The 20,030-nt window shown below is 44.3% G+C and overlaps 1 protein-coding gene across 3 annotated transcripts in view; it reads right to left on the bottom strand.

Moving 5' to 3' along the window:
* The window catches only part of ADCY2 (adenylate cyclase 2), a 401,584-nt gene that overhangs the window by 380,631 nt on the left and 923 nt on the right, over nt 1-20,030 (bottom strand). The window contains exon 1 of one of the 3 annotated variants that reach the window (XM_032861856.1): nt 19,688-19,942. The exons of 1 other annotated variant lie outside the window; for it this stretch is intronic. In XM_032861856.1, coding sequence (XP_032717747.1) covers nt 19,688-19,903 — 216 coding nt within the window. In that variant the 5' untranslated portion in view covers nt 19,904-19,942. Of the gene's footprint in view, nt 1-19,687; nt 19,943-20,030 lie in introns of those variants that run through there. One more of the 3 variants, XM_032861854.1, reaches the window with a different exon arrangement.

Genomic DNA, 20,030 nt, shown 5'->3' with positions numbered 1-20,030 from the left:
GGGACAAGGTCCCGTCATGCTGGCTCCAGGACAGATACACCTGATACCGTTTCGGGTCTTAAATACTGGAGTCTCTATCACATATACTTTTTTTTTTTTTAATTTCGGGGTCCCCATCGCCGAGAAGTGCCTTGTCTGGGCTGAGGGTGACTTCCCCATGCAGCACAGCAGACACAGCGTCTGGGTCCCCTAGTACTTCTAAGGGTCCACAAACGTGTTTTAATGTCTTTTAAAATCAAAACCAAAAAAGATAAGCTCTTAAGGTCAAAGGGCACACACATGTTGATGCTAACACAGTTGTAAACTATAATTCTGAGTCCATCTTGAGGGAGGAAAGGGACTTCCACAGCTCCTAAGTCACACGCCACGATCCCCAGGGGCCAGTGTGGTGTCCCGGGGGGCAGATGCGAGGCCGGAGGAGCCAGGCCCTACACGGTGGAGGACCTCTCGCTTCACCCGCATACCCCAGCCTCGGGGGGCAAGCCGGGCTCCCAGCTGGCCCGGGGTGTCGGCCGGCCGGCCCGCTGCTGCTCCCGAGGCTGCCAGCCCCGACCCTGCCCAACCCGAGCCCACGGGAGAATCCGGCTCTTCCCGAAAGACGGCAGCCAGCAGCTGAGTCTGCTTTTGCCTTTGGAACTCAAACTCCAAACAAGTTTTAATAAGGACTTCTCCACAAAATAGCATCTTTTATAGGGCATCAAGGAAAAAACACAGTAGAGTATTCATTAAAGAGTGTATAAGCTTACAAGCCACATTCCTTCCCAGTCTTGCTGCTGGCATCATGCATCTCCCCCGACCAGGGGAAGTAAATGAAATGCGGGAAGGCCCTCCGTGCCTGTGCTGCAGGCTCCCTTCCCTGCCCTGGTCCATTCCCAGTGGACAGGACCACGGACAAAGCCACAGAGGCACACCCCGTGGCTGTTTTCTTCGGAGCTACTTCAGTTTTCAAAATTCGTAGCATAAAACAAACAACATAGCTTAAAATAAAATGAACTAAAACATTAAAAACACTGTCAATCTCAATGAAATGTGTTTATGCAGCCCAACCCCACCTCCTTGGTGGAAACAAAACTTCACCATACAACACAAACTACATGAAACATATGAAAATGCCTTTATTAGTAGTACTCAAATGCCTTTAAAACATGCTTTAAATAGAAAAAAAAATTCTCCATACAACACAAACTAAGTGAAATGTAGAAAAATGCCCTTATTGCTACTAAAACGTATTCAAATGCCTTTAAAAATGTTTTTAAAAAATACTTTACAATGCAAACTAAATGAAATGTATGAAAATGCCTTTTCATAGAGAGATCGTGAGCATGGCATCATCTATGTAATGATAACAGGTCCCTCTTGCTTGTTCCCTTGGAACATTTTATCCTTTCCTTTTCAATGCATTTTCTAGTAATTTTGGAGGGTTTCTAATTGCGATGCCTATTAAGTACCCATCGCTTTCATGTGTTTTGTGACAGCTCTTTGGTTTGTTAGAGGCTTTTCCACAGAGCAACAGATTATATTTTCATTCTTTCCTACGTGCATTTTTCCTTTTTTTTTTTTTCGTTAATCAGTACTACTTTTCATTTACATGGTAAAGGACAGTCTCTTGCAAAACACTGGCTTTTCTATTAAAAAATACTTTGAAGTCCAACGGACTGAAGGTGGGTCCCATCCCCACTTACTTCCGTGAGACTCAGGCTGAGCACTGAGCTTCCCTAAGCCTGTCTCTTCAGGTAAAAAGCAACACGGATACCGCAAGGCTAGTGGGCACTGAGTACATACAGGTGCACCGAAAACAACAGAGATTATTACCACGAGGGCCATCATGGCCTTTTTTCCTTCAAATCTCAATACTTTCTCACCAAGGCTCGTCTGACCATTCATTATGGGAATGGTGCCCATTTTGCACTCTAAACCATAATTGATCCCCACAGATTTTTTTGAAGGGCTGTCACTGGGCAAAAATAAATGAGCTTTTAGCTGTGATAAACATTTGACTAAAGATACATATTTTCATTCATTCATATATATGTATGTGTGTAATATAAGAGAAAATGTATTTTTCATTCTTTTCCACATATAGAGTCCTACTCCATTTTATCACGAGGAATTTTATTTTAATAAAATTAATTTTATTTAATAAAATTAAAATAAAATTTTAATTTAATAAAATATCATTTTATCATGAAAGGAATAAGCAAAAATTCTGATTAAATAATTCTATAAAATTGTGGTAAAATAAATCAAAGACCTCAATAAATGGAGAGATACTTCATGCTCATGGACAGGAAGACAGTATGGTCAAGATGTAACTTCTTCCCAAATTAGTCTGTAGAGTCAATGCAATCCCAATTAAAACCCCAGCAAGTTATTTTGTAGGTATCAACACATGGATTCTAAAGCTTACATGGGGAGACAAAGCACCCAGAACAGCAAACAATATTGAAGAACAAGAAAAAATTTGGAGGACTGACCCTTTGGGACTTTGAACTTTGCTATAAAACTGCAGTAATCAAGACAGGGATGGTCCTGGCAGAGAACAGACCAATACATCAATAGAATAAAACGGACCCACATAAATGCAGTCAAATGACATCTAGCAAAAGGAACAAGACCTTAGGCCGTAATTTTGTCTGCACTTAACAAGTCCCTTATGCAGTTGCAAATAGTGGAAGATACCTCTTTCTAAGCAGGTGCAGACTGGTTTTTCTTACACATGTCTATAATTTTTGTGTTTATTTTAAAGAGATTATCTTGACCATATTTACTTATTCTCAGTTCCTATTACACAGGCCAGCATTCTCACTCACATTTTAAGAATATGGATAAAGACATGAAATAAATGTGTTTTACGTAAGAAATGGTTCCCATGGGGCATCAGACTTTAAAGAACTCTCCTTTCTACAACTAGACTCCAAATAATATTCCTAAAGGGACTGCTAGTATCTACAAGTGGTAGACAAGATCTCCAACTCACTTCCCTACCCACCCCCATAAAAAACAAAAAACAAAACAGAGAAACAGAAAATATGAGTGCTAAACCCTCAGCAGGGGTGGGTATGTAGACAGGAAGTCTAGACCACAAAAGCCAGGGGCAGCTGGGAGGAGTGAGAACCAGCCTTGCCCTGTAGACAACAGGTGCGCTAGAGATGCCGAGGCTGAGAAGCTCAGCAGTGTGTAGATCTACAGGACAGCAAGTGTGGACAAAGGGAGCCAGAGTAAACCTCAGCTGGGGTACATCCCAGCTATCTTGGAAAGAACAGCTAACTATTCTTAGGCAAAAGCTTTCCCACTTAGAGCCACAGTATTCCAAGCTGACTGATTAAAATCAGTCAACATCTTAAAACAAAATTCGCCAAAAATGATCAGTCACCAAGAACGAGTGTCCAAGGAAATAATGAATGGTTTAGATTCTCAGGGACTGTAGACACTGAAAGTGACAGCCAGAGAATACCAAATAGCTGTATCTGACACATTTAAAGGACTAAAGGACGCACTTTCAAGGATGCTCATACAACAGAAATCGATCAGGTACAAACACATAGAAAATGGAACCTGTAAGGCTGATCAATATAATCATGTCAATAAAAGCTCAACCATTGAAAAAAATACGGAGACAGAAAACAGAAAAAAGCAATGGTTAAAAAGAAAATTGGTGAACTAGAAGATTAAACCGAAGAGTTTATGTACAATGCAACAAAAGAATATACATATTCCTTTATAATATGTAAGAGATAAAAATTATAAAAAGCCTAAGACACAGAGAATAGAATAAGATGAATAAGAAGGTATTAACATGTCTGATTAGAGCTCCCAAGTTACAAAATGAAGAGACTTGAGGACATAAAATATCTAAAGACAGATCACTTGAGGATGTCTAGTACTAATTAGCACTAGTACTAATGAAAAACCAACTCCAGCCAGTTAAGCAAAAAGAAATACAAACATATATCTATGATGGTAAAAATGCAAAATATTAGAGATAAAGGAAAAAATCCTAAGAGTTGATAAAGAGAAAGGAAGGACTGCCCACAAAGAAGAACAGTTTGCATGAGAGCAGAAATTTTAACAGTGCAAGGCAGTGAAGACAGATTATTGAAGGAAAAATAACAGTCAACCTTATATCACCAAGAAAACGTGTGCTTTTTTTGGTAATAAGAGCAAAAATGCAAACATTAAAAAAATTATTTTTAAAACAGGATCTACTATTGAGAAACCTGCTTTAAAAGAACTTCTAAAAAATTATATAATCCTAAAAGGACTGTATGATATGGAAGAAGGCAGTGAACAATTATAACGGTAAATACATTGACACAACCAAACGTACACTGTCTATCTGAAACTATAATAATGAATGTCTAACTTCTAGGCTTAAAAAGACAAGTGAAATATGCATTAAGTAAAAACTAAAAACTTTAAGGGTAAAGATAAAATGATAAAATTCTCAATTCCAAGGCAATGAAAATAATTTTAAACATCTATGAACTCATAAAATGGCCTCAAAATGTACAAAGCAAAAATGTACAGACCTAGGGGGAGAAGTAAATTAACCTACCAAGAGCAGAAGATTTCATCATCTCCATCCAGCTATTGATAGGTCAAGCAAACAAAAGTAAAAACAAACAAAATTAAGAAGATGCAAAATATTTGAACATAATAATTAATAAACTTGACCTATTGGTAAATAAGGAATTCCACACTCATCCTTAGGGAGAACAATATCTCATGTGCACATGGAATATTTATAAAACTTGCAAAAAATGTCAAAGAAGAGGTATCACAGAGACCCATGTTCTGTGATCACAATTTTAAATTAGCAGTTTATAACAAAAACATAAATTAAAAATAATCACATATTTGTAACACAAAAAGCACAACTCTAAACTGGAAAAAAAAAAAAAAAAAAGGACTGGAAGAGGAATCTGTGCCAGATCTAGGAGGTGGAAATGAAGCAAGTCCTCACCTAAAGTCTTCAAAGTTGGATAGGATGACGGGCAGTCACAGAGGGCCAGGCAAGGCTTCATCTTGTCTTCACTGCCCCGCCTCATACCCTTTGCCCAACTTCTAGCCACCAGTGAACAGTGGTCCAGCAGAAACGCGGCCACAGAAGCACAGTGGTAGCAGTTATACAGAAGTATTGGTTTCCCAGAAACATCTCCATCGGGTTCTTCCATCTTGGTCACCTATGGTGACTAGCCAAGTTTGGCTTCACAGATTTCCCTGAAAGAACCCGCTTCTCCATCCAAACCAGTCCTTTACTAAGAATTCCCCGTGATTCTACAGATACTCTCGTTTTGAGAAACAGTTGCTGACTCATTACCAACCTCAAAAGGGACTGAACACTGACCATGGACCATCACCAAGTCTCCCCGCAGTCCAACCTGCTCATGTGTATGCAACTGTTTGGTGACCCCCCCATCCATGAAGCAGATGTGCACAGCAGCACCCCACCAGCAGACGGAGGGAGGATGCATGAGCTAGGGCTCAGGTAGACTCTGAAGGCACAAGTAAGCTGTAGGAGCAAATGTCACCGGTACTCATAGGCACGGTCCGGCCACACCACCTGCCCTGTCCCCCTCAAGCTGCATCTATGTCCTCATGCAGAGTTCCCTATGACCTGCTGCCCAAGGAAATAAAAATGCAGGTCTGGGTGATGCCTGGTTCTGCAGAATATATTGGGGCCACCCAAAAGAAGACAACGGAAGCACTGTAACTCCAAGCCCCTTAAGTGTGCCACCCTCTGGAGGACCAGCCAGCCATCCATGGCGGGTCGATTACAACTGATGGATGGCGCAGACATTTATTTTCGCTTCAACTGAACCTACTTTGGACATGGGTTTGCTTTCCTGTCCGTAATGCTTCCACCCGAAGCACCATATATGGACTCTCCACTCGCAAGGTATTTCACAGAGCATGGCTTCTGACAGAAACATTCATTTACAGCAAATGATGCATGACGATGAGCTTATGCTCTTGGAATTCACTGACCTAACCCTGTTCCTCATTGCCCTAAAGCAGCTTCCTTCGTGGAAGGAGAGAATGAGCTTCTAAAGACTCAGTGAGGGTACCAGCCTAGGGGTGACACCAGGTAGGCTCGGAGATACCCCCTGGGACCAAAGAGATGCTTGGAAACAGCCACCAAGGCAAGACACGGACTCTGCCACCTCCAGGATCCACACAGGTCTGGGAATCGGGGAGTGGAAGCAGGAGTGGCCGTCCACTCCTATAAACTCCCATTCTCAATCCTATAATTATAGGTTGTTCCAGTTTTGAGGGCTTAGTTGCCAAAGGAGGACAGCCTCCACCAGGGAACTCAATAATGTTTCCATTAAATTGGACACAGAGATTGCTATCTGGCCACTCTAAGCGACTAATGTCACTGAACCAGTGGGTAGAGAAGAGCTTTTAGTACGGCCGGGTGACTGATGGACACTACCAAGAAAAACTGGGCTGCTCATGCACGATGTGGGCAGGGAAGGCAAGAGGATGACAGAATGCAGATTGTAGGGTTTCTCGTTTGCTCCCGTATCTGGTGATAAAAGTTCACGGACATGTCTAACAAGTAGTCTATATGCAAAGTACCAGGTGAAGCAACTGTTTACGTCACCCCACCTGCCAAGGAAATGGGATCAGATAAGGTGCTTGCACAGGGCAAAGGGAATACAGAATGGGGGCAGGAGGACGTTAGAATACGAGCCACATCCCTGTGATCAGCTGAAGAACATGGCAGGAGCCGTGACTATTTCTTCCTTGGGCTGGTATGAATGTATTTGCATGTGCATGTGTGTGTGCATATCATGCAATTATTTTTCTTCTGATCCCTCTGCTATAACATGAGATGCACGGGTACTGTATGAATAGCTTCTATACTCAAGTCTGGAAGAAAAAGGATGTTTAAAGGACACAGTCCTTAGACAGACTAGAAACGAACATCACTAAAGTGGACAAAGTGGCCCTCCGCATCCCCTTTTAGGGAGACGGCTGGCCTGTTTTCCGTTGTACGGAGAAGAGTTGTATCACGTTAGCTGGAAGCGTGATCGTGCTGCTGCCGTCTCTATCGAGAAGTAAAACAGAGTTCACAGTGGTGTACACGGTGCCCAGGACACAAGCAGTTGACTATGTTGGATTGTTCTGTCATCAAATTGACTAAAGCTACTTCCCAGCATCCCCCTTCCCTGGATACTCCTAGACGGGCGCTGGCATCAGGAGGTGCTCGCCTGAGATGTGGGAGGGGGAAGCAAAGCAGCCCCCAGGAAGGGTAGCCTGCTGCTCACAGATGGTCGGAGATACACGAGGAAGAGCCTGGGGGACCTCAGCCTGCCCTGACTCTCCAGGGGTCTGTGCGCAGCCCAGACCTGGCCCCTCACCAGGCATTTGGCTACGGGCTCACACAGGTAGGTGCCACACAAGGGTAACCGCTCTCAGGAACCCCCCCCTGCCCCCGGAGGCCTTCTCGGGTGGATGCAGGCGCTCGGGTCCTCAGCTCTCCCTGCACCCCTCTGCTGATTCCTAATGCTCCCGGCGGGCGCCCAGCTTTCCATTGAAACAAGCAGGCTAGAAGCGAAGGAACTCTGCATATCCACCTTCAGAAGCTACAACGACAAAACAAACACAAAGGACAACAACAAAAGAAGCCCAGAGAAAGCAGAAGGAAGGTGGGATGGTCAGAGAGCTTCGGAAATACCCCCTATTTCCTCCTTCCAGGTTCCTTCTGGGAAGCGCTTTCTGACCTCCTTGGAAGTTCGAAGTAACCATGCTTTGGCCAGTGAAACACGAGCAGAATTTCGGGTGTGCCTCCTGGCCGGGGCTATGGAAATGCCAGTGTGAGGCCACACCGCACGTCCCTTTCTGTGGCGCAATGATTAACAAAAGTCCTTGTCTTGAGAAGGACACTGGCAGCCCCAGCTCCCGGGGGAACTGAGATGAGCAGAAGCTCCCACCTGGCCAGGATGTGTGCATAAGAAATAATCCTCTAGCGTGTTGGGCCAAATTTGGGGGTTGTAAGCCCATCAAAACCTATAACATCTTCACTGATAGCAAAAAAAATTAGTGCATGACATAGGATGCTACTCTGACAAAACGTAATATAGATGGCTTTGACTGCAGCCAGCCGGCGGGAGAGGCAAGGACACTGTCACCAGTGACTGAAAAATGGCAATCAAGTTAGCAAAGGCCCAACACGGTTTCTCATTTCTCTTGGAAGGCAAAAGATGCCCTAACAGAATTCTAAGTCTAGAGCAGGGCTCAGTGAACTGTCTTCGTAAGGAGCTAGGTCTTAATTTTGGTCGCGTGGTCTCAGTCACACCATTTAACTCTGTGGCTGGACCAGAGACACGGCCACAAATCATATGGAAATGATGACCAGGCTATACTGAATAAAACGTCTTTAGAAAAAAATAGGCAGTGTGTCCGATCTTGTCCCTGGCCAATGTGTGTAGACGCTACTCCGGAGGAGGTCACTGAACAAAATGTGACCAGTGTGTGTTCGCTGCGTTGGCCGCACGTGTTCATGTAGCACAGCACACACACGAGATCAGAAAAGGAGGAAAACCTCCTCCTGCTTAGAAGGAGGAATGAAGCGGAAGCAACACCGTCCAGAACCCTACAGTTCTGCGAGGCGGAGAGAGGGAAATGTTTCAGCCTCTGTTCTAGGGGGAGAGATGATTAAAACTCAGCCTTGTGGGGAGGCCACGCCCACTGCTGAAAAGTGGACGGACGGAGGGGTCGCCGAGTACAGCCCAGTGAAGACTACGGTGCCAGGAAATCCCCTCAACTAGACAGAACGCCACATGGAAAAGAGGACCAGAGAGTGTGTCACTCAAACAGGGTCTGGGCAGGTGCCGGCTGAGAAAGGGCAAGGGGGTGGAAGGGAGAGAAATGGGTTGAGAAGGCAGAGGAACAGCAAATCTAGCAAGTTTGTCTTGGAAAGAACAACGATGGCCACTGACAGACACCTGGATGCAGATGCCTGAAATGACACAGATGAGAAGCTGAATACCCCTGGAGAGATGTGTGTTTCCAGAAGAAATACCAGCCTGCCCTACAACTGCTCTAGGCTTCAAGGAAGTTCTGGGTTCTCTGTCTCTGACAGGCAATGGGCAGAGGCAATGGCTCAGTCCCCAGGTGGGGAAGATTCCCAGATGGGTTCAAGGGCGTGATCAACAAGGGAAGGTTCAGAGGTCAGAGAAAACAGCAGACAAGGGGACGATTTCCAGGACAAGAGTCTGGGTTTAATGAAGAATCAGTTCTCAGCCCCTGGAGTCAGGGACCCTGGAACCGCCTGTCTGGAGACTCAGCGTCGCCTGTGTCGTCCTTCTTCGGGGGATCAGCAAGGACAAGGCACGGCTCTCAGAAAGGTTAAAACAGAACAGACATATGATGAGATTGAGAAAGGTAAAAAAAAGAAAGCAACAATGTTATAAATAAAAACCAAAGACAGAATATATGTAAATGAGAACAGTATTATCAATGCATACCATTAAATTTGGCAATTTGGATGAAAAGCAAAAATTCCTAGAAATATCTTATTGAAACTGACTCAAGAAATAGAATTAGAAATACTGAACAATCCATTTAATATCAACAATACTGAAATGGAAGTTTTTTGTTTTTTTTTTTAAAGATTTTATTTATTTATTTGACAGACAGAGATCACAAGTAGACAGAGAGGCAAGCAGAGAGAGAGAGAGGGAAGCAGGCCACCTGCCGAGCAGAGAGCCCGATGCGGGGCTCGATCCCAGAACCCTGAGATCATGACCCGAGCTGAAGGCAGCGGCTTAACCCACTGAGCCACCCAGGCGCCCCTGAAATGGAAGTTTTTAAATCTCCTTACAAAGAAAGCAAGAAGCCCAAGTGGTTGCCCAGGCAAATTCTATCAACTCTTTCCAATGTGCCAAAAACTCTTAAACTCTTACAGAAAACTGAAAAAGAAGACATGCTTTCTGATTTATTTTATAAGACTATCAAAACTTTTTAAAAAATGATAGTTTGGGGTGCCTGGGGTGGCTCAGTGGTTTAAAGCCTCTGCCTTCAGCTCGGGTCATGATCCCGGGGTCCTGGAATCAAGCCTCGCATCAGGTTCTCTGCTCAGCGGGGAGCCACCTTCCCCCTCTCTCTCTCTGCCTGCCTCTCTGCCTACTTGTGATCTCTCTCTCTGTCAAATAAATAAAATGTTTTTTTGAAAAATGATAGTTTGATGAAGGAATATTCTAAACTCACTTCACAAAAAAATGTATTTGCAAAACCCTTAATCGAAATGTTAGCACATCACATCCAAAATTTTATAAGAGATGTCATGAAAATGCGGTTTGCCTCAGGAACATAAAAATTGTTAAATATTAGAAAATCTATAATTATTATTCATTACATAGAAGGATTAAAAAACAACTTAAAAAGCATATACAATTACTTCAATTTAGTAAATTCAGCACCCAATCACATTTAAACTTTTTGTGTAAAATGTATCAAAAGGAAATCTCAAAGGAGATCTACAAAACCAATATTATCCTAAATAAACTATGAAGAGACTCTCTTTAAAATTAGGAAGAAGGCAAAGATACCCACGATCACCAATTCTGTCAATATAATTTTAGAGTTCTTAGCCCACACAATAATATAAGAAATAGAAACTTAAGGTCTTTGTACTAGGAAAAAGAAAATAAAACTCTCGTTACTTCAGGTGATAGGATTATCTACACAGGAAACATGAATGTACATTTCACTTATATAAATGATAAGATAGCAAGTCGCAGAATGACATATAAACTGTAAAACTTCACTAAAACACACAGATGAATGGGGAGATGCTCCATTGTTCATGGGCAGAAAAATTTAGCATCATAAAATATCAATTCTAATCAATGAATCAATAGATTCAATATGACACTAACAAAATCCCAGTTGAGTTCTTCCTATGGAGGTTGACAAAAGATGACTATAAAGTTTATAGAGAAGAAAAAAGGTCAAGAGTAACCAAGAAACATTTGAGGGAGTTGAATGTTACTTGCCCTGCTTAATCTAAAGACGGGTGATAAAGCTTTAGTAATTATAGAGTTGTGTATGTGTGTGTGTGTGTACATGCAATACTTGGGGATAAAAACAAACAAACAAAAATTAACCAATGGAACCAAAGAGAGAACACATAACAAATCATTCATATATGGAAATTTGACATATGACAGATGTGGGGAAATAGCTAAATGCGGTTAATAAAAATTCATTCACCTTAAGGAGAAAAATGTAAATGATCCCATCACTACCTCACACCATATACATACAGTAATATATATAACATATATAATATGTATTTGTATGTACATATGCATGTATGTATATGATAAAACGAACAAAAAAACCCCAACAGAATGACGACAAAAAGTACAATATGAAGGTTGCTTCTGAGGCAGGCAAGGGAATGGGACAGGAGGCAACATACGGACTAAACTATGTTACTGGACATATTTTAGTTTGGACTGGGTTCATGGGTGCTTATTTTAACATAAATAAATAAGGAATCCAGAGAGAGACTGATGAGAATCCTGCTTAAAAATCAAAGAACAGGGGTGCCTGGGTGGCTCAGTGGGTTAAAGCCTCTGCCTTCAGCTCGGGTCATGATCCCAGGGTCCTGGGATCGAGCCCCGCATCGGGCTCTCTGCTGAATGGGGAGCCTGCTTCCTCCTCTCTCTCTCTCTCTCTCTGCCTACTTGTGATATGTCTGTCAAATAAATTAATAAAATCTAAAAAAAAAAATTAAAGAACAATCAATTTGGTCAAATCCCATTCTGTGTACCTAACGTTCAATTCTGATGAACGTGGCTGTTGTATGTTTGACTTAACTGCAAGCCGATGACGGGAAAGGATTAGACATCTGATCCACCAAACCTCTGAAACTCTTACCTCTTTCATTAGTATTCACCTGATTCCTTTATTCTCTGAATATGTAACATCATTATTGGTTCTAGTAGTGAACTAGTCTGAAATGTTTCCTTTATAATGTCCGCAGATCGTTAGCAGCTTGAAATCTTACTGTGCCCCTTATTTTTTATACAGCTGTACAAAATAATAATACAGACATTTAAAACACACACAAGGATAATTCGATCTTGCGGGGGTGGGAACGGAGAAATAAGAGGCAGAGCCTTGGAGCTCTGGCTTTTTGTAGCTGCAGTGTCCTAACATCACCACATCTGCGGGGCAGTAAAGGACATTACGGGAATGGGTAGGAGACCTCTGCGGTCAACGCCCCGTCCCAAAAGCTCTGATCCACGACCTCCCCCACCAGCAACCTCCTGCAAGTGGTGACCACAGAGATTTGATTCATTCATAGGATTCTCTCAGGCAATGACCATCTTGAGAAATCCCAGGACTTTCACTGTTCTAAAAAGAAGCTATTGTACTTTATGTCTGTATGTTTCAAATACAATAAATGATTCATCCAATATGTTTTAATTGTGTTAATAATTGACAATTCCCATTTCTAGCACCAAGTTTTTTAAAAGTGATGTGGTTCAATTCTAAGATACAAGGGGCCTTATGTAACCATTTAGAGCATCGACCTAGGTCCATATTCTAATTCTATCCTGGACCTTACCATTGTTCCAGAGACCTGGGCAAAGTCAGAAAACTAGTTGGCATTTGCTCACAATGGTTTCTCAGGTGATGGTTCCCTTTACTGCTTCCGTCACTCTCTCACCTGAGTATGGCTTCTAGGGTCGGAAGTGTAAGCCCAAGTAAAAGGTAGGAACAAAAAAAAAAATTATTTACAGTGCTGCCAGCAATGGCTAGACTCATGAAGTTTTTTTTCAGAACGTCTCCTCTTTCCCTTCCTTGTGATTTTTTTTTTAATCATATCCTTATACAAAGAAGGCAGAGAAGCAACATTATCCACCCCTCAATTTAGTCAAAATACAAAACACCTGAGCTGACCCTACAATCCTTTTCTTTCCTCCTAAATGCAACTGGTGGTTGCAAGCCAGAATTCCTGGGGGTGTGTCAATTTCCTGGTTTAAAACCAAGAAATCACATTGTAAATATCTAATTACTCTTGGTAATTTTATATACCATTACCCAAAGCTAACAAAATTGAGAAACATGAGGGCAATAGGTCAATGTGGCATGAATTTTAGCACTAAAAAATTAAAAAAAAAATCTTGTGTCAAATTGGGACTTTTAATTAAACTATGCTTCTCCATCTATGGTTAGTAATTCAAAGTTTATGCACAACATTTCTCAGATTGTTAGAAACATATGCCGTGCTCCTTCATACCCAGATTTAAGAATCCTAGTCTTCATGTGGTTTTCAGCCAGAACTACATCTAAGGAGACCTCAACAAGGAAAACCATCTGTGGTACAAAGATACTGACCACGGTGACCTACACTGGCTTTGGGTGCATGTGCGCCTGGCACTGTGCTAAATGTTCAAAGGATCCAACCTTCTCAACGCCCCCAGAGCTCCCAAGCCTGCCTGTGCTCCTCATACTGTTTCCTGGATAAAGCATCTGAGCCTGCAGCAGGTAAATTAATCTGTCAGGAACACACACTACGTGCCAGAGCAGACCCCAATCCAGGTCCATCAGCAGAGTTTTACGCTGGGAACCCGTAGGCTGCACGATGGCAACAGCAGCTGCGAAGGAAACCGGACCCACCCCATAAATTACACATCCACTCGCCACGCGCCTCGGCCACAGCTAGTGCCTCGTTAAGATGGGGGGGGCTCTGGGGGTCTGCCCGGAAAGAACCAACAGCTAGTGGAGGAGAGAAGTCAAGCTCACAAGACTATTCTGGACGTCAGACGACGGTAAAGCGGTGGTGAGATGATGTCACAGCGTTCTAGCACTTGTGGGCGTCAGAGACAGAAACCCACATGGGTGGGAACATGCAGCAAAGGTGAGACTGTTGAAGCTCAAGACGGAGAAGCTGAGTAAGCACTCAGGGAGGAAGAGGTCTCTGGGGGAGAGCCGTCACGGGGATACTGTGGAGCTGGAGGGGGTCAGGGGCAGGTGCTCTCAGCCCCTGGCGTCCAGGCTCACAGGTTATCCTGGGGAGGGAAACAGGAATGGAAGGATGACATCAGTGCATCAGAAATGAGCCACTTCCAGCTGGAGTGCAACCCAGGGGGACACCAGTCCCAAAGCTGGCCCCAGGAGGCACCCAGTAAATGGCAGTGAAGGAGAAGGAGGGAAGTCCAATGAACGGTGCCTGCTGATGCCGATATCAAGTTCTAGAAAGGATGAGCAGATCATTCACAGACACCCAGTGTAAACTCTACCATTAGCCATTACTGATCAAACATATCAAAGTGATTAATCCCGCCATCAAACACCTTTAACAGAGTAACAGATCAGCGCTAACAGTATTATTACCTCTCAAATAGAGTAACTTAAAAATATCAGGAAGAATCCGTAGATTTCACACATTGATCAATCGGGAATGATTTTATGCACCACAGGATTTATGCCAGTGACTTCTCAGACATCAAAAGCATGGCCACAGACAAATCCTCCATTTAATGGGAAAGACGCTGGGAATATTCGGCATAATGAAAATAAATGACACCCACCTCACTGAGCTCATCTTCAGGAAGCATCTCTACCAAGATTTGTTTTAACGTGAAAGGAGAAAAGCAGTGACGGGTAATGCCATCACACAGAATGATGGTTGAGGACATTCATATCAGGATGAACTCCCAACAGGGAAACTGCTATCGTGCCAGGACGGGGGCTGGGAATTCCAGAACTGCACCCATGTCCAGTACAGCTCCCAGTGAAAACCCAAGCACCCTACATCCGGCCAGAGCACTGCACCTGGGAGACCTTGAAGAAAGGACCTCACTTCTCTGGGTCTCGGTGTCCTCATCTAGAATGAGCGCCCTCCCAGCTTGAAGGCTATGTGACATGTTCCTTCACAGCAATGATAAAAGTGCAACAACAAAAGACTCGCTAGGGACAGCAGCTCCTCGGGGTACGTTCGACGCCAGGCATAACTCTAAGTGCTTCCCATGGACTGATTTGGACCATCGCCTAAGAAGGCAGGTACCATTCTATTTTACGCACAAGGGAACGGAGACACAGAGAGTTAAACAATTTGCCAAAGATCACAGAGAGGGAAAGGGACAAAGCCAAAGGGTCAATGGAGATAGACGCTCTCAACCATTACCCTCTCTTCCTTTTTAAAGGGAGAAGACTAGGTTCGGTGCAGATATTTAATTATGCATTTTAATATCCCAAGGAGGCTTCCAGAGCCTTTCTTGTTAGCCCTCTAAATGGCAACCACCTTTCCTGCAGAAAATTACAGTTTTTCCCTTATCTTTTGTTTAAACAACAGTTAAATCATAACTAAAATTACTTGTGAATTACTGGTTGCAATTACAAACCCGACTTTTTTTTTTTTTAAGATTTTATTTATTTATTTGACAGACAGAGATCACAAGTAGGCAGAGAGGCAGGCAGAGACAGAGAGGAGGAAGCAGGCTCCCCGCAGAGCAGAGAGCCCGATGCAGGGCTCGATTCCAGGACCCTGGGATCATGACCTGAGCCAAAGGCAGAGGCTTTAACCCACTGAGCCACCCAGGTGCCCCAACTGGTTGCAATTACAAACACCTGCCATGTAAGATTTTCCTGCATGCACAGAAATCCGCAGGAAGGTGTATCTTTAGCTACCTCTATTCCCATTCCTAAGAACAGGCACTACTTCCCATGCATCCCCAGAATTTTGAGACTAGAGGAAGTATGCACAGAATTTCCTGCTCCTCTCAAGGAGGATCCCAGAACATTCAGCTGCCTTCTCCAGCCTTCACCTGCCAAGAAAAGGGTGAAGGATTGAGATGTCCCTACTGATGTCCTTCCACCCACTGGGGGCGCTGAAATATTGTCTGGAATGATAAAACCGATTTCTCTGTACAATGACTGGGTTTGTTTGTTTTGGAAGGATTAAAATTCTTTTTCCATGTATAGCTAAAAGAAACACTGATATATCTGTTCCTAGAAAAAACACCCAATGCTGGAAAATCGATTTGGAATGACAAGCACTTAACGGTTATCGTTTGAAAGACCTACCTCACCAAATCATTTAAAAGCAAGAAAGGAGATCATATTCTCAGTTCAAATCATGCATTTGCATATTTAATCAAAGTACATATGTTTCTATAGATTTCAATATCATACTCAAGCAAAAAAAATCTATTTTATTGCAATATCTGACTATTTAAAATTTATGAGAGTAAAAGTTTTCCATTCCAGTTGAAATATTAACTATTTCTAATCATAAATTTTACCTAAAACAAATCTGGTTGGAGGCAGCTTGTATTTTGACAAACTGAAAAATTCATGTCAACTTCCTAACAATGGCAGGCTAATTTTGAGAAAAGCATGCTGATTTTGGACATAATAAATGAGACAGGATTTAATTCTGATGGATGGTTTCCATGCACTTAGTACTGAGAATCAGTCCTGAAAAATGAAGTGACCTCATAAGACTTAGAACTTAAAGTCTGGTCTCATTAGTTCCAAGTTTATGATGCCAGGTGTCAAGTCTTTTTTGTCCATCATGCCCTGTACTATCATTAAAATATCCATGAAAAGCAACAGAAAATATTTTTCATATTATTAAACAAAATGTTAAAATTCAAGACATCCTATCAGATGTCCTATTTATTTCATGTCTAGATATTTCCTGACAAATATGGGGTTAAAGCTATTGAATAGCTTAAAAAAAAACACTACTTAATAGCTTTTTATGTAGAAAACACTTAAGCGAAATGAAGTTTCAATTCAGAATTTGATATTATAATAAAAATACTTCAAGAACTACTTTAACTTCAAGACTAACTGATACAGATTCATGGACTCATCCTAAGTAGAAATGAAGGGAAATGGGTTTGTGAATAATGTCAGTTAGGGAGACATTAAGTCAAGACAAAACTTACTGCTTTCTTTTTGAACAGCTATATCAAAGCACTTCATACAAAGGCAATTACATACAGCAGAACATCACTATGTACTTGGACGATGCCGAGACCATTTTGTGATCCAAATGTTCTAGGAGAGGACGGATGAGCGTTAAGAAGATTGTCAGACTTTTTCTACTATAAGAACTGGTGGAAGTCTATTAGAAACCAAAATCAGGCAGATTCATGGGAAAGAAGAAATCTGTCCAAGATTTCAGGCAGCAAAAATAGATCCGCCGAGCTCCTGAATTACATCAGAGCCCAGCTATTCTAGTAAAGTGCTCGAAGGTGGAAGCCTGGCCCGGCCCCAAGCGACTCTTCCCATCTTCCAGAGGTAGCCCAGCTCTGGTCGGTCTGACACATGAACTCACCCACTCAGTGAGAACATAGTTCTACCTGTGCACACCATCCCATCTTTCAATAATCCATCTTTGACTGTGTGAATGGAGAGTATTTTTTGGACAGTAGAACTGCTGTTTATGATGTTACTAAAAGCAAAAGAGAAATGAGCTGTCCAGAGCTCAGAACTGTCCCAGTCCTTCCCAACATCCAGTATCCGAGGAAAGCGCCCATTGCTTCCAAGGGTTCTCAACCTCCCACTGGGCCCTGCAGTCCCAGGTCCCACCTGAAGGGAGATTCTACACCAGCCCCAGTCATACTCCCCAATTCTGGAACATTTCTGCATAGCTCTTCATCTCAGAAGACTGACCCAGCGGTCAGTCCGTGGACCAGGTACAGCAAGTAAGAGTCCATTAGTTCATTCTGTTGCCTCTGGCCATCATCCTGAGCTACAGCCACGCCTCGGTGAGTGCCTCCCCGGTGCTAGAAACAGTCTAGCTGGATTCCAGGACAGTGTGGGAAAGGCTGATTTCTCAAGGAAAAGTGAAGAGGTCTGGATAAACTTTTACAAGGATACCACTAGCACTTGGCACCACGTGAAGCGGAACATAAAAGGATTGTATAAAGAAAGACAAATCCAAAGCTTGAAACAACTCAGAGAAGGGTGCTCTGGCTGGAGTACTCGGAGCCCCAGACAGACCTCTTCGAGAACATCGCCATCAGCACAGCTGAAGAAGTTAGAGATCTATATCACAGAAAACAAAGTGGTGTGTGTCTGGGGAGATGCGAACTTTGCCCCTGTCTTTAAATATATTAATGGTGCTATAAATAGGCCGTCACCTGCTCCTCCTTTTCCATTTGTAAGAGAACAAGCCAGAAGGGTTTGAATTACAGATTCAACAGAATCACAAGCAGCAATGTCCTGGGAGAACAGATTTCCAGGGGAAAACTGACATGTTTTCTTCCCTGCAAGCACAGAAATGAAAAGGAGATGCTTTTAGAGACCGAGTTTCCAGTCTTAAAAGTGGTGGAGGTCAAGATGCCATTCCAGGGAGCATTCGAGGCTAATTATGAGGGTGTGAGGACTGCCTTGAACTCACACCCAGAAAACGGGATCTAGGGGTGCTCTCGGCTTTATAGGTAAAGCCTATACACCACGTGTAAGAACCAGTTCGGGGTCTGTGGCATCCTCATCTCCTACCTTCTACTCTGTATTCTCACTGAACGCCATCCGAAGACAGCACTTCTTGAGTAGTGTGGAGGGAAAAAAAAACTTTTTACTTTTTAAAGAACCCTATGATGATAACAAGTTTTCCCATGCATAATAATTGAGCACCATCTGGCTCAGGACATTAGAAACAAACTGCCGAACACGAAGGACAGCTATTTGCCAGACTCCGTGAAACACAACCCAACAACCACTTCTTTGCTCAGTGGACACGACTATAGGTGCATGCTTATAGTCTAAGCTTAAAAAATATCATTCCGTAGAGACATCCCCAGATCAACCGATGACCAAAAATACCTCACTGGAGAAGCGACGCCTGGCACAGGCTGCGCATACATAATCATCGCAGGCAGTGCAAAAGTTTGCACCGCACAACCAGAACGATTGGTAACAGGAAGTTTACCGCCATCTACAGATTTTCCCTCTCTGCTCAAGGGAGCGAGCCAAGGATTCCTGCTCGAAAAATATCAATTGGCAAAACTGGCACCAGCTGTTGAGCTGCATTAGGCTCCCAGTGATGAAAGCCACTTCAATAGCCCGCACAAAACAGTAAACACGACTAACTACCTCTCTGGAAACGGGAAATCAGGGGTCCGTCAGCGCTTGCTACCTACAGATGGGGGCTCACAACAGGTCAACACCCCATCGCCTTCTGTCTATGGCAAGAAAGACACACGAGTTGCAAGGCGAAGGTGTATAATAATATCCTTTTTTTTTTTTTTTTTCCATTTCCCTCGCCCTTAACCACTTTCCGAAGGCAGGCTCCGGAGAGTTACCGAGCCATCTAAACTAAACCGCCCGCTCCGGGCCGTGCAGGGGCCTCGAGAAGCAGCCCGCTGGGCGCTCCCGGGGCAGATGCTGCGGGTAGCGGCGCCGGGAGGACGGCGCGGCGGGCTCGGCCAGCGGGTGCGCGGGGCCGGGGCACGCACACGCCCCGGCCGTCCACCTGGGGAGCACCCCGGCAACTTTATTTTGGGCAGAACCTTCCAGGGAGGTTCCAGGGAAACTTTTCTCTCGCCCGCAGCCCAGGCAAGCCGGGCCGGCCGCGGGCGGGCAGGGAAGGCCGGGAGCCGCGGGCCGAGGGGCCGCCCGCGGCAGGACGCGGCTCGCCGGGCTGGGTCCCTGTGGTGTCGGGACCGGGGAGGCGCGGAGCAGGTCCCGCGGGGAGGCCACTCACCAGCCGGAGCGCGAAGAAGACGGCGAGTAGGGCGAGGCAGGCGCCCATGACGATAAGCAGCAGGAAGACGATGAGCGGGTGCTGCTGGCTCATGCAGTAGTAGGACTCATAGAGCCAGTCCCGGGACCGCTGCAGCCCGTCGCCGCCGCCCGCCGCCGCCGCCGCCTCGGCGCGGTCCCGCAGGTAGCGGCGGCGCCGCATCGCCTCCCGCCACATCGAGCCGGCTCGCGGGGCGCCCGGCCGGGGCTGCGCCGCCCGCGTCCCACCCCCGCGCCGCCTCGGCCGGCCCGGCAGCCGCGCTCGGAGCTGCGCGCAGGGCCCTCCGGCGCGGGCGGAGCTCGGC

This window comes from Lontra canadensis, unplaced genomic scaffold (genome assembly GCF_010015895.1).
Source record: "Lontra canadensis isolate GAN:19392208 unplaced genomic scaffold, GSC_riverotter_1.0 scaffold22, whole genome shotgun sequence".
NCBI classification, from domain to species: Eukaryota; Metazoa; Chordata; class Mammalia; order Carnivora; family Mustelidae; genus Lontra; species Lontra canadensis.
Note: the sequence above shows the minus strand (reverse complement) of the source record. Positions and strands in the feature narration are given on the sequence as shown.